Source organism: Furipterus horrens, unplaced genomic scaffold, assembly GCF_987537825.1.
Source record: "Furipterus horrens unplaced genomic scaffold, mFurHor1.1.pri manual_scaffold_5, whole genome shotgun sequence".
NCBI lineage: Eukaryota > Metazoa > Chordata > Mammalia > Chiroptera > Furipteridae > Furipterus > Furipterus horrens.
Window position 1 is genome coordinate 124,316,765 of NW_028327175.1, and position 12,639 is coordinate 124,329,403.

General features: G+C 42.6%; 1 protein-coding gene across 1 annotated transcript in view; it reads right to left on the reverse strand.

Annotated features, from left to right (window-relative positions):
- Window positions 1-2,774: 2,774 nt before the first annotated feature.
- Window positions 2,775-12,639, reverse strand: part of HS3ST4 (heparan sulfate-glucosamine 3-sulfotransferase 4) — a 538,633-nt gene continuing 528,768 nt past the window's right edge. Inside the window, exon 2 of the mRNA XM_090277709.1 lies at window positions 2,775-4,720. Within this exon, the coding sequence (XP_090133835.1) occupies window positions 4,084-4,720 (637 nt within the window). The 3' untranslated portion in view covers window positions 2,775-4,083. The remainder of the gene's footprint in view (window positions 4,721-12,639) is intronic.

Genomic DNA, 12,639 nt, shown 5'->3' on the forward strand with positions numbered 1-12,639 from the left:
TGAACTCATCTCTCCTACCCTAATGAGTTAAAGAACATGAGGAGATACCACAATCTCACTTTATTTCCAGAAATATGTGAGACCTGCTCCCAAGCACCTGCCCTGGTTCTCAACCTTCCATGTCATCCATGTCAACATTTAGGAGTAAAAAACTCCAGGCACAGAATTTGAAGCCCACAAGCTTGAACATATCATCCCCATTTCCACCTCAAGAGAATTTGTTTGACCCCATGTGAATAAGCCACAGTGCCTTGTTGTACCTGAAAGGGTCTCTAGTGTCAAGCCGGGAAAAGGCCAGAGTGAGGAGACCACGTCTGTGTGGGAACTGTGGGGGGTGTGGTTCTTGGCTTGGGTAGGGAGAGGGTTTTGTATTTGAATGCTTGAAATCCAGCTAGTTCTATGCTATTTACAGAGGGCTTTTTTTCTGACTTTAGCTTTGGGAATAATCTTCTCTTAGCATTCTCATAATTGTCCAGTCTGTGTAAAGCTATACCCTTGAAATACTACAAAGGCATGTTGTTCTTCTTCATGTCAGCATCATCACTCTCTACTGTGTCAAGGAAGCACATTATTTTTTAAAAACATCTTCCCATCATTTTGGTCATCACAGAAACTCTGGTGATAGGCCAGTAGGAATTAAATAAGCCCATTTTAGAGAGATGAAAAGTAAGGTTCAAATGGGTAATGCTACTTGTCCAAGACATCGATAGAGGCCACAATAAAATGAGTTACCTTTCTTCTGACTGTCATGAGGCAAACACCTCCTTTAGGGAATAAGAAGACTGAGGATAGGCAAGTGGGAGGGGGCAGAAAAGTCACGAAACTGGAAGAACCAAGGAGATGAGGTTTCAAAGAAGGGAATCTCAGATTGGGGTTCTAGTATCATGGAATGGAGCAGGCCACACTTAAATTTCAGTCTGAGAGGTTCTCAACGGTTTCAGACAGTTCCTGGGAATGGCCACACCTTTACTGCTCCCAAATAGAAAGAAAAATGGGGCTGCTAAATGTTTTTGTTATTATTATTGCTGTGTTTAGAGCTGGTAGATCTAAGTGGCAAGGTCAAGGCTTTCGTACCTTTCAGGGACAGAATGACCCTGGCAAAGATGATAAATGTGGGAGCAGTGACAGCAGCACTACCCAGAAAGATGGACTCTACTTTCCTCATCTCTGAACCTCACACAGCAGCCTTTTAGAGCTGTGAATCATCTATTTGAGGGAAAGAAGGGTAACAGAAAATTAAATATAATTTATATTTTGCTAATTGAATCAAATACAAGATTAATTCTCCTGTGAGTTGCAATGCTCATGTTTAAATAGGGTGGAAGTGTTATTAACCTGCTCCATTTTAGCAGATTGACTTCGATTTTCTGGATAGAAAATAATTCTTTTGTCAAGTTTCCCCACTGACAAAGTGGACGTGGCTTAGTGGCTCACTCTCAGAGTCATGGGAATCAAGCTAGAGAAGATGCTGCAGAGAATAGAACTTAAACATGTCAAGTTTGCATTTCTTTTCAAAACCATTAGCTTTCAACCATGTCATCAAACAGAACCTTAAGATAAAAATCCTTAAGATCTCAAGGCTTAGGCCTCTGTCTTATTTCTCCAGAGAATATTAGCCTACTATTATAAAGTATAAATGCACTAAGGGGGTACTCCCCACTTTTATTTCCCAGGTGAGAATGGCTTTTAACCATCAGCTAACCATATTAAAAATGGATAAGCTTGTCATGTATGTGAAGACACATATGGACCAAGTTTCTCTTTAAGTAGCACATAAGGTCTTGATGGTATGAGTTCATGAGGACATGTAGACAGCCAGCAAGACGGGAAATGAAGAGTAGCTGTGACTGAGGGGTTGAGTCAACACATGTCCACTCAGGAAAGAAGAGATGAGGGGAGGTAAGAGAAATGGTCATTCTTAGCTACTGGAAAGGCATCAGAGAAGCTTTTCTACAACCAGATGCTCCTTTAACATTCTAAGTTATAAAATCACTCCTTACCTAGTCCCCAATGGACTCCCCACCAAAAGAGACCACATTTCCCCAAGGAAACCATAAAACCCTGGGGACCACTTCTTTTGGAAGTAGTGCCACCAAAGCATATGAAAAGGGTGGGAGGGAGAGTGGGAGGGCAAAGACATTCACAGGTAACAGTTTCCTCTTGCTGTTCTCAATCCCAGCTTCCATATAAATAATTTTGAAAGGACAGATCCCTAGTCCCCACCTGGAGATTCTGATTCCTCAAGAGATCTGTAATGAGGCTCAGGAGGCTGTAGCTTGAACAACCCCACAGCTGACTCTGGTGTGTAACTGGACTCACTCTTTGCTCATTGTATAAAACAAGGCCCCAAATCAGCACCCCACCATACACTCTTCTGAACAAGCATGCAGTTATGTATTCTCTCTCTTGAAATAGGTCAGCATGTGTATTTTAATCTATATATCATTTTATTTGGTAGTGAAGGTATAATATGTTGCCTTCAGCTCAATAACCACTTCTTAGGTGGAAAAAAAGTTATTTGTAAGATTGTTTGTGAATCTAGCACACCAGTTTATTCCTCTCCAGGACCAGTTGAGATTGGGAAAGAGGTACCCCTTGTATGAGCCACTTTCTTTGTACTATTTCACAGGTCCTCCAGCTCTGCAGTCAAGACCCCTGGAAGACTGTTCACTTTGGGTCTTTCTGGCTATTACAGAGAAGGGACACTCCCAGAATCTGAGAGTAGGGGTAGGGTTGGAGGTGAAACACAGAAACACACCATCAAAATCCATTGATTAGGTTGCATTAAGCTTTATAACAACACAGTTTTCATTTAGCAGGAGAATGACAGTTTAATAACAGCTGAACAGTGTTAACTACCCCCACTCATACATGTTTCCAAGTTTACTAGAACAGCTCCTGGTTAGGGAGATCTGTCAACAAGGGCTTTATGTCAAATGCTGTTTTGATAAAATCAAACTAATGGGAAGGGACACTTTAGTCAGCAGCCCTTGAAGGAGGTATCCCAGACAGCCCTTGCTTTCCCCCACCCCCATAAACTGGCTGTGACAAGTGTAATCAGCCCTCTTGTCACTCCCCAATATGTGCTGTCTCTGAATAGAGCAAATGAAGCATGAGATGACCATCGGGAGACATGGTGCAGCAAATAGACAATGGTGACTGGTCCCCTGTTCATTTGGTGGCTAAGGGTTATTCATAACATGAGACATGCCAACTTTCTGGTCCTTGCCCCTCTGGGGACCCTAAGAGACAGAGCCTACTCCAAAAGCATATCTCAGAACCATGGTGCTTGGGAAGAGGGCCTGCAGGTACAGAGACCTCCCAACGACAGGACTGGCTTTCTTTGTTCGCTCCCAGAGATGGCATTCATCTTGACCAAGCTTGGGCCTCTGAACTCACTGCTCTGAGAGCAGCCCCATGGGCCTTAATTTAACATGGGGGCATAAGCTAAGCTTCTCTGGCATCTAGATACTCATGAAGAGAGAGACCCAACCCTCCTCATAGGGCTCTATAAAAGAAGGTTTCCAGGGGTATCAGCTTTTTGCATGCCCCTCCCTTCATAAGGTGTGGAGGCAGGAAGTCACAGGGTTGTGGGATGAGACCTTTCAGGAAGGCTGGAGACATTTTAGAGTGAGGACTCTACCCCTAAGAGTCCTGGAGCACTCAGCATTCTGGAGAGATGCCATTGCAGAGGTTTATACAGTAGGGGCCTGGGCCAGACACAAGGCTAGAGCTCTGGCTTCCCAAAGAAAGGTGAAAGTCCCCCAAAGAAGGCCTCCCTTTTTTTTCACTTACACAAACATTCAGAGCACTAACTTTGATCTTGACAGCTATTCAATTCTGTCTTAGACACTGTTAACTAGTAGAAGACAAGAATTAGCAGTGGATTCTGGTGGCCATCTAGTCAACCAGATGTCACTGCCCAGGCAGTCCTGGCTACTCCATAGGGAAGCAATCCCGACCAGACAAAGGAGATATCTAGGGGGCCCCCTAGCAAGGCTTAGGCTGCTGACCCTGGGGAATTCAGGACTCAGGTAAGGGATCTCCTTAGCTACCCCCTAGCCTTCCCTCACATCTCTAGCCTTATTTGTCACCCTCTTCCTGTTCCCACTGGAAGTCTTGACCAGTCATTTGGTAAAACATCATGTTGAAGGGCTTGTAGAATTTCCTCAGTCTGTGGATCACATCTGGGTCAATGCGGGGATGAGTCCGACCTTTGCTCTTGCCTAAGCACCTCGGAGTGCTGCTGTCCTCTGGCTTCTTGAGGCAAGGGAACCCCTTGGTTTTATTGAAATAGAAATGTTTCTCAGTCACAACATGAGTGAGGCCTAGAAAATCCTGTACTTTAGCCATTTCCCCAGCGGGGTCCACTATGAGCCGCTCCCCACTGACAAAGAGGATCTGGGACAGGGGGAAGTACTGGAGCCAGTTCTCCAGGTGCAGAGCATAGATCCCTATGCGGATGGCACTCCAAGAGGCATCAATCAGCCCCAGGGTCCGGTTTTTGAAGGCCAGCACCTCAAAGGTGGGGATCTCGGGCTTCTTTGACAGTGTCTGGGTGTAGTCGGAGATGGCCCTGGTCACAGGGTTTCTTACCACCACAATCAGTTTAATGTCTTTGGCCATGGAGTAGATGCGCTTAGGTGCCTCATTTGTCACAAAGTAACTTGGTGTCTTCTCCATGGTTATCTGCCCATCCACAGTCTTAGGCATCACATTTCTGGAAAAGGAAGAGAAAGGAAAAGAGTGGCTATTTCTGTCCAGAAATATTTTAACTATTTGCACAAAATGTGTGATATAAATAATCTCATGAGAAGCTACCAAATTCACTGATAAACACTTGGAAGTTCTTTTTAACTACGTGTCCCACTAGAGTTCTGATTATAGAATTATCAGAAAAGGCAGCATAAGGTTTATGGGTTCATAGTTGGGAGCCTTCCACACCTCAGTTAAACCACTGCTCTATCTCTTACCAGTTATGTTTAAGCTAAATATACTTTGAATTTCTCTAAGTATTAGTTTTATAATCTCAGAAATGGAGATAATAATAGTACCTACTTCAACCTGCAGTATGAGGATTAAGGGAGGTGATGCTTGTAGAGCATTTAGCACAGAATCTGGAATGTATAGGAGCTTAGTAAATCAAAATTATTATTGTTATAGCAGCTTTCAAAAAATGTTTGAGCTCAACAAAACCTCAGAGATTATCTAGTCTAGGGGTTGGCAAACTACTACCTGCCTTCTGTTTTTGTAATGCCTGCAGTTAAGAATGATTTTAAATCTTTAAGTGTTTGGGAAAAAAACTGAATAATAATAATAACATTTTACAATGCATGAATATTATATGAAATTGGAATTTCAATGCTCATAAATAAACTTTCATTGGAACACAGCCACATTTGTTCCTCTATGTGCTGTCTAGGGCTGCTTTTGCACACAGCAGGGTTGAGCAGTTGCAACAAGACCACATGACACAAAGCAAAACACTTTTACTCTCCGGCCCTTTGATATAGAGTCCTCTGTATCCTGACCTAGTCTGAGGGCCTCGTTGTGCAAATGAGGCAACAGAAGCTCAGAGACAGAGGATGAGACAGGCTTTGTGGCCTCAGCAAGCTGAATCGCATCCCTGAATCTTATTATCCTCATTTATAAAAGCTAAAACTTACCTCGAGTTCAGCCTAGAATAAAAGGGCATACAGCATGAAATCATCTACATAGGTTTGGTTCTACAAATGGGATTCCTTCTTTCTTTGCTCCAGGGCCACCCAGTGAGCCAGTGGTTGACCCTACACTATGGCCCATGTCTCTTGTTTTCCTTCCCAGAGCTGCTTCTTCAAATCTACCCCTCCAGCTATGTTCACCCTCAGAGTGGGCTCATCTCATTTGGGAGCTTCAAGATATTAAAGAACTTGGATGCCATTTGTCCCCAATCCCAATTTGGCAGGCTGACCATTGATAAAGTGATGCTCAAGATCTTATTATACAATCAAGTTGCTATAGGCATATGTAGACCAAAGTTAATTGATGATAAACCTGTTCAATACCTGTCAGTATTGCAGGCCATCTGCCACCACATGCTGCATTAAGTCTATTCACTTCCAAACCTTGCACCGAAGTGGTACATTCAGGATTACACAAGACCTCTTGTTATAATGACATGCTTTTAAATGTTTCAGCTAATAAATCTTAATACAAGCAAAGATCCCTTAGCTTCTCCTACTATAATTAAATTTATTTACTATTGCATGTGTAGAGAAAGAATGACTTTTCTTTTATCTCTCATTTGCATACTCTGTCAATAATTAATTGCTACTGGGTTTTGAGCTTTCTCGGAAAGCACTGTTATTAGGAAAGAGGAATTTGCCTGGTAGAGAAATTCACAGTTAGGTGTTGTTAGAGCATAATGGTTGGACAGCATGGAGTTTTTAGATCAAAGCAATAGCCTTGGCCGTAATCATGCTCATGTTGGACTTATGTATTCTTCAAAGTATTTTGAATGTCTTCATATTTATGTGTCTTTGTGGCTTGTGCTAGATTCAATTGTCTCATTTGAAGGGACAGGGCTAAGGAACACAGCCTTGGGGGTTCATATGTGCATGCTTTAAGAGTTCTGGCTACCCATATCACTTTGATGAAGTTATTCAACCCACTTCAAGTCTCAATTTTCTCATCTAAAAATCAGGATTAACCAGAGTCTCTCTCTCATAGAATTGTAATGAAGATTAAATGTGATAATGCAGGCACATCACTTAGAATAGTGCCCAATAATGCCAGAATTTTAAAACTTAAACCAGGTGCACAAGGTAATTGGCATAGCAATTCTCAGAGAAAAATAAGGAAAAAATATTTACATTTGACCAAATGGAAAAGTTGAACAGCACTAAGAAACTGACCTAGAAAAAAAAAACATTCTGATTCAAGCCAGTATCACCGACACTTTCTGATCTGGAGGCTGGTGACCAGTGAGGGAGCTGTTGCTAGTTCAGCCATAATTTAAAGAACATACTGACTTCCTATCTTTAGTTCAATTGCAAAGATATATTCTCTTATAATGAAACTCACGTCCTGTTATGAGAACATTAAGAAAATGTTGATTCAGTAAATACTTGGAGGTAGATATCTTTTACATGGGCTTTTCTAGAGTTTTGTCCTTCAGATGTATTTTTGCTTGTTGACTACTGCATTTATCTTTCGAGCAAGAACAGCTGCTAGGTTTCTCTTTTCCTCTGTCCTCTACCATTCACTTCTAGACCTCAGTATTTGTCTTTACATTAAGCCCCATTCAAATTCATCTCCTTCACTTTGGCTAAGTGCTATAGTCTGTCACTATCTTGAGTCCATTATCAGAAGTATCTGTGGTGAAATGGTACCCAGCCTATACACCAGTGTGTAGAGAAGAGGACATGTGTGCCTACCTTGAATGAGAGGAGGTGCTGGAGAAGGTAAAGGGGCACAGAAGACCCTAAATGGCTTTGATCATCATGTTATTGATGAATTAATTCATGTAATTTAGGAGAGTTCCTGCATTTGAGACAAACATGATAAGGCTGTCTCACTGAGCCAAGACATAATTGTTGTGGCATGAGTTAACCAGTACTTTTTACCAGTTAGAAGATATACAGAGGTTGCTAGAAATTTATAAAGCAGCAGTTCTCCCTTCCCAAAATAATCTTGATTCAGTTATATTATTCATTCATTCACTTATTCATTCCATAAATGCTCACTTCTATAACTGGCAATATACCAGTGAACAAAATACAGTCCCTTCCTACACAGAGTGACCATTCTAACTTCTACATCTGATAAATGAAGAACTTTTTTTTTAATCCTCACCGAGGGCATTTTTTTCATTCCTTTTAGAGAGAAAGAAAAGAAGAGAGAGAAACCGTTGTGAGAGATAAGCATCAATTGTTTGCCTTCTGTATGCACCCAGAACAGGGATCAAACCTACAACCTAGGTATGTGCCTTGACTGGGAATTGAACCCACAATCTTTTGGTGTATGGGATGATGCTCCAACCAACTGAGCCACACCAGCCAGGGTGGAGAGCTCTTTATAGCATCGCATTAGTAACTATTTTAACCAACAAAGCAGGTATCATTACTATTCCAGTACTACAGAGAAGGAAACTGACTCAGAACCTAAAAATGGTTTTCAAGGTCTTCCTGAGTGATCATGTCTTTGGTTTCTAAGCTCACTGGCCAACTCAGTACCAGTGTCAGTGCATAACACCAGTTCCTGGCAAACAACAGGTGCTCCATAAATATCTGTTGAATGAATTCTCACCTGGGCCTTCAATCAAGCAACTATTTCTATACCTTTCCTAGTCTCCCTCTTCCTGGAAAACTAGATGAGGCAGCTCTCCTACTGTACAAGACCAGTTTCTCCCCAACTGGGCTTTGGATCTTATCGCCAGTTACCTTCTCAATAACTTTTCACCCAAATTCTACTTCCCTTTCCTGGTTTTAAGTAAGTCCTTGTCTAGATCTGATGTTTCAACATGCCCATGTTCTCTGTGCCTGAGAAACAGAAAGAAGACCAGTCATAATGGAAGGTTGAAAGCAAAGGTAAGAAAGTTAGAAAATAGGATCATGGCATGGGCAGGAAACTCATCATGGAGAGCCTTCTAGGCCATGGGAAACATACTGGGTTTTATTATCTCGGTGATGAGCAGCCACTGAAGAATACTGAACAGGGGAATATAATATGATTTAAATTTTAAGAGATTTTTTTTCTAGCTGCTTTGCTGAGAACAGACAAGAATATGGCAAGAACAGATAAAGGCAAACTGCTAGGAGGCTGTTTAAGGATAGCAGGTTGGAGATGGTGGTGGTGCAGACACCGGTGTAGAGCACAATGTGGTAAGGAGTGTTTAGAATTGGATGTATTTCAAAGGTGGAGACAATAGTCCTTTATCATGGGTATGATATATGTGCAAGAGAAGGAGGTGTCACAGTGACTCCAAGATGGTTGGCCTGAGTCAACAGTTAAATAGAAGTGCTATTTATGTATTGACAAACACTAGGAAAGAAGGAGGTTTAGGAGAAGGTACTAAGTCTGACTTTGGACATGTAATATGAGGTATCTGCTACATACCCAAGTGGAGGTGTTGAGTATCATCTTGATACAGGAGTGTGAAGTGCCACACTGGAGGTGGACATTCATATCAGGTGCTCACAGTCCACCTTCCAGTAGAAGATGAGACCTGACCTTGTCCTATTCCTAGAGTTCTTTTTAATAGAAAAAGTATTTAGGTGCTGGCTGTGCAAAAAAAAAAATTTTTTTTAAATGCCATTACAAAGATTTCACTAACTCCTTTCAGTTCCCAAAATTCTCAATAACTATCTGTATTACAGATCTTAGAGCAATATTATGATGTGATTTGTCCCTATGCCCATCATGGCCGGTCTGAGTCCCTTGGAGCTACCGGTAATGCTTCATTCACCTTTGTATCCCCAGTGCCTAACATAGTACCTCCCACATAGGACCTGCCTCATCATACCTATGGTTGTTGGATGAATAAAAGAATGACATACACATGAAAACATGATCCCTGGGGGTCCGGAGAATTGGGGCAGTTTTTTGAGCATGGCTCCTGAGTAGGTTTTCCATGTGTGGGTGCCCAGGGTTTCTGAGTTCCACACCATCTCTGTCTGAGAGACCATGCACTTCAGTGTGGAGCATATGGTGAGGAAAGATTGCATTTGAGCTTGGAACAGCTCGTTAACAGTATCTGGGATGCTCAGAGCAGCCGTGACATCAGCATCAACACACAGTCCTGAAGCGAAAATCATTCCACGAGATACACAGCTGCTCTCACAGCCCCAAATGTTTATGAGATACTCTCCAAGTTGCTCACCCTCCCCCCTGCTCCCCTGCTGGTGGCACTTTGCTGAGTCCCAGGCTCATCTGAACGTAGATCAGCATCTGGGGGCCTCACAGAAAACAATGATAACAATAATATCGTGCAATAATTGCCATATATCTTTTACTGAGCACTCACTCTATGCTACGTTCTGTGCTTGAGATTTCAAATCCTGAGGGCAGACCAAGGTCTCTAAGCATTTTCAAACATTGGACTCTACAGCCTAGTGGTTAGGGGCACAGCCTCCAGACTTACTGAATTTGGATTCACTTATTAGCCGTGCAACCTTGGGTAAATTACTTAACCCAAGTAATGTGTGTCTCAGTTTCATTACCTGGAAAACAGGCACTATCTAATAATACCCACCTCATATGGATTTTTGAAAGTTTAAGTGAATTAATATTGAAGAGTGTCTCACATACTGTAGATTCTCAATACATTAGCTGTTAATTTTTAAAAACAATTCTCTTAAGAAGGTACTACTACTATCCCCACTTTGGAGATCTAGAAACTGAGGCTCTATGAAACTTCCCAAAGTCATGGAAGTGGAGTTGAAATTTAGTCCCAGGCCTGTGTTGCACCATGGTCCATGCTCTTAGTCATTGCTTGACGATGCTAACTGTATCGTGGAGGTTCAGCAAGGTTACATGACTGGCCCAAGGTCACTCAGCGTTAGGTGCAAAGCTGCATCTTAAAATGAGACTCATCATGTGTGTTGTCAAGGTGGACTGTCACTGACTTACCACCAGTAGTTACAGAAACCCATGCTGGAGTCCCCAAAAACTCCTGCCAGATCCAGCTGCATCATTCAATTTGTGATATCTCTCTCCAGGGCCCCCTCAATTGAAGCAAATGGACACCATCATGAATGCCCAGGGAGAGAGCAATCACCCGTGTTAGATGTAAAGTGCCCATTCTCTGCAGAAGGGTCAGTGGCCTGGCTGCCTTCAAATTGCCTGCATTCGAGGTATGTGGATACCTCACAGTTTCCTTAATGTGTTCTACAAGAGAACAAATGGTGCATAAATTAACAATATTTTCTGGGCTATCCTGATGAACTGTAACCCAAGAGATTGGTGGTTGGAGCAAGGGCATGGGACCAAGGAGTCTCATTTCTGAACCATACTCACTTTGAGCACCTCATTTCCAACATCATCAAATGAGGATAACATTTATTCATTCCCAAGAAAAGATACCAGGTGTCCTCACACCAAGCAAGTACTGGCAAATGTCCCCTGTTGGTACTGCTGTTAGTGTCATGTAGCCCACAGTGGGTTCAAACAAACCTATATGTTGAGCGTGTGAAGGAGATAGCTCTGTTCAAATTCTGAATCTAAGTGACTGTTCTTGGTTGTCTAATACATGTGTCCCTCTGTAATGGATGAATCTGATTCATTGAAACCCATCTCTCAAATGCGTATCCGTACACCAAACATCTCGTGCTTGGCAAACACTCCAGTGAATTACTAGAAATCTCCTTCTCCTTGCCACTCTGAGGTGCCCAACCATTTGGGAAGCATGTTGCTGGACAGATCTTGACCAGTTGATGGGGCCTATGACTAACTGCATGAGTTGTAGGCATTGCTTTCATTTCTCCTTGTTGTCTGACTTTTCCCAGTGCAATATAAAAGAAGTTCACTTGTTCATATGGTTTGATTTAGAAAACACATATGGACAGAAAGCAACTACAAATTCTACAATCCTTTAAAATGAATGTGTGATTGAGTCATCAGCACCGAAGCTATGTTTTTGAAAGGCCGCTGTGTGTGTATGTGTGTGTTTATATGAGTTTTTATTGATTTAGCTTGTATAATGTGTATATCTACAGGGATGTGGCAGATCCTTGCAATAATGCTCAAGCCCTCAGGTTGGGAAACAGGGTTCAAAAATCTAAGCCATTGCTTAACCTCAACCCCAGCTCCCATCTGTGCCCCCTCACCCCCAATTTGTTCACCCCATCCTCTTTTTTTTTTGTTCATTGGACCCCAGAGATTCTAAGACAAGACAGTTACTAATTTAAAATGAATGAAATAATGGAACACTGTGAACCTTCACCTGACTGGAGATTCTACCTGAAGCATTCCTCTTTGATACTTTATTCATACACATTCGAAGACTGCCCACCTGAAGACCCTCACACACCAACTTCCATTAGTGGTTTTATTGTATTATAGTTCCTTTCCTTGGACCCAGAACTTCAAAGGGCAGTTCCCACAATTAAATGATGATTACAGAAGTGTCAGCATGTCTGCACAGCCACCTTGTGCTCACAGATTAACAGACGATGACAGGAGGCCTCCACTCAGGAAAACAGCACTCCAGGTCTCCCCACCTCATTCTTCACTCCTAGCTGTGCCCAGCTCCTCATTATCTTGGGGAGGCTGCCAGCCCTCCCTCCTTCTCACCTGCATCCTACTGCTGACCCAAGCTTTGCTTGTTCTGGTTGAGTCAGCCTCTGCCACCCTTATGCATGTCTAAGCCCTTCTGTCTCTAACTGCGGGGGCCACTTCAGCTCCCAGCCATGGAGTGACAAAGATGCTGCTCTATGAAGGTGACTGCCGATATGCCAGCTTTTCACCCAAGACTTGCCTTTGCTTGGATCCTGTTTTGCTTTGTTCTACCTGCTTCTCAAGTTCTCAGGACTCAAGTGTGTGCTCTTGGTGGAGGCCATCATCATTGCCTGCCTGGAGGGAGCATCACTGGCTGGCTGGCCATCGTGGTCATGCCTCCTGAGCCTGGGGTTTTTTCCACTTGGGTGAGTGTTCCTCAAGCTG